This window comes from Pteropus alecto, unplaced genomic scaffold, assembly GCF_000325575.1.
Source record: "Pteropus alecto unplaced genomic scaffold, ASM32557v1 scaffold16, whole genome shotgun sequence".
In the NCBI taxonomy this organism is placed as follows: Eukaryota; Metazoa; Chordata; class Mammalia; order Chiroptera; family Pteropodidae; genus Pteropus; species Pteropus alecto.
In genome coordinates, this window is record NW_006438867.1 from 6091583 (window position 1) to 6093226 (window position 1644).

The window sequence follows — 1644 nt, forward strand, 5'->3', positions numbered from 1 at the left end:
GGGCAGTGGAAGTTTGGATTCTCGGTGTGGGGGAAAGCCAACAGAAGTTTTGAAGCAGTGGAGCGACAGGGGTTTACTTATATTTTGCACATCTGCTACTGAGTGGAGAATTTTCTAGAGGGCAGAGAAGGAAAGCAGGTTTTGCAGCAGTGCAGGTGGAGACTTCCGGTTTGCTCAAACTCACGTGGTAGCGACGGAGATGGAGAGAGGAAGACAGATTTGGGACATACGTTGAAACCTGCTTATGTGGAGCTTGAAGGGAAAAGAAGCCAGGATGACTTCTGAGACTTCGCCGCAACTGTGTTTGTGGTGTTGCAGTTTTTTATAAAGAAGAACGAAAGAGTTCAAAGAGATAAGTGAATAAATAATGCCCTTATGAAGTCATTAAATACTTAGGTTTTGCATAGCATAGATGGTCAGTGCTGAGTATTTGAAAATAACTGTGTGAAGAATAGCAAAGTTTTACATAATCGGTTAGAACATGGGAAAACGCTTATTGTTAAATTGGAAAGAGATATAAAGAATTATTTTAGACCATGACTCATTTTAAAAAGGATACTTCCAAACCATTCCTAAAACTATATGCATAACCTTTGCACAGAAGCAACTCAGAGGTGAATATTTTATATTCTAATTCATCATTTTGCCACATTTACAATCAGAAGTCTTCATAATTTCTAATCTTAATTTTATAAATTAAAACCACTTCCTCTTTTTTGTGTGTGTAAAGGGGAAAATGAGTAATTTTTAAAAACCTCTTCTTAGAGTTGAAGTTAGTACTAAAGCTTTTATTTGAACTGACTTAAAACAATATTTGTAAACATTTGTATACAAACGTTTTGACCTTTCTTGAAGTAGGTCAATACTTAGGGACTCCATCATAGGCAAAAGTTGCTGTGGTAGGTATCTTGTAAAGAGCTTTTTTAATTCTGAGTAATTTAGTAACTGAAGACAGAATTTAATCATTTGACATAAAATTACTCAATCAGATTCTATTTTTTAGAAGACATGTAGGTACCAGCTTGACTTCCTCTTACTGAATCTTTTAAGAACTTGATAACTTGATTATTTTAGGTTAATGATTCAGTTACACATTTAACCCTTCAGAATTTCAAAAGCTGTACATATATCGAATTTATCGATTAATATCTGAAAATATGGTCATTGGACTTCAAATGGGCTTATCATATCTAAAGCATTTTGCACGGCAAATTAATATCACTCTGTGATTGAAATATAGTGACCTATTTCAAAGTAATATTTAATTCTCTTTTTTAAACTTATTAATTTTGGAGATTTGTTATTGGGATAAAAAATATTTTGTTGGACTCATAGTAAATCAGTATTGACAAACAAGTTCTCTCTTTTGGTCCCTCTGTCCCTCTTCCCCCTACCCTCCACCCCAACCCCACCCCATGGCAGATGGTGCGTGAACAGTACACCACAACCACAGAAGGCACCCACATAGAGAGGCCAGAGAACCAATGTGTCTACAAAATTGGCATTTATGGCTGGAGAAAGCGTTGCCTCTACTTATTTGTTCTTCTTTTACTCATCATTCTCCTTGTGAATTTTGGTCTTACAATTTGGATTCTTAAAGTGATGTGGTTTTCTCCAGTAAGTATTTCTTTTCCGTTTTTTTTT

General features: G+C 35.3%; 1 protein-coding gene across 1 annotated transcript in view; it reads left to right on the forward strand.

The window, feature by feature from the left end:
• The first annotated feature begins 1422 nt into the window (after window positions 1-1422).
• SGCG (sarcoglycan gamma) overlaps window positions 1423-1644 on the forward strand; it is a 66047-nt gene continuing 65825 nt past the window's right edge. Inside the window, exon 1 of the mRNA XM_006915825.2 lies at window positions 1423-1617. Coding sequence (XP_006915887.1) covers window positions 1423-1617 — 195 coding nt within the window. The remainder of the gene's footprint in view (window positions 1618-1644) is intronic.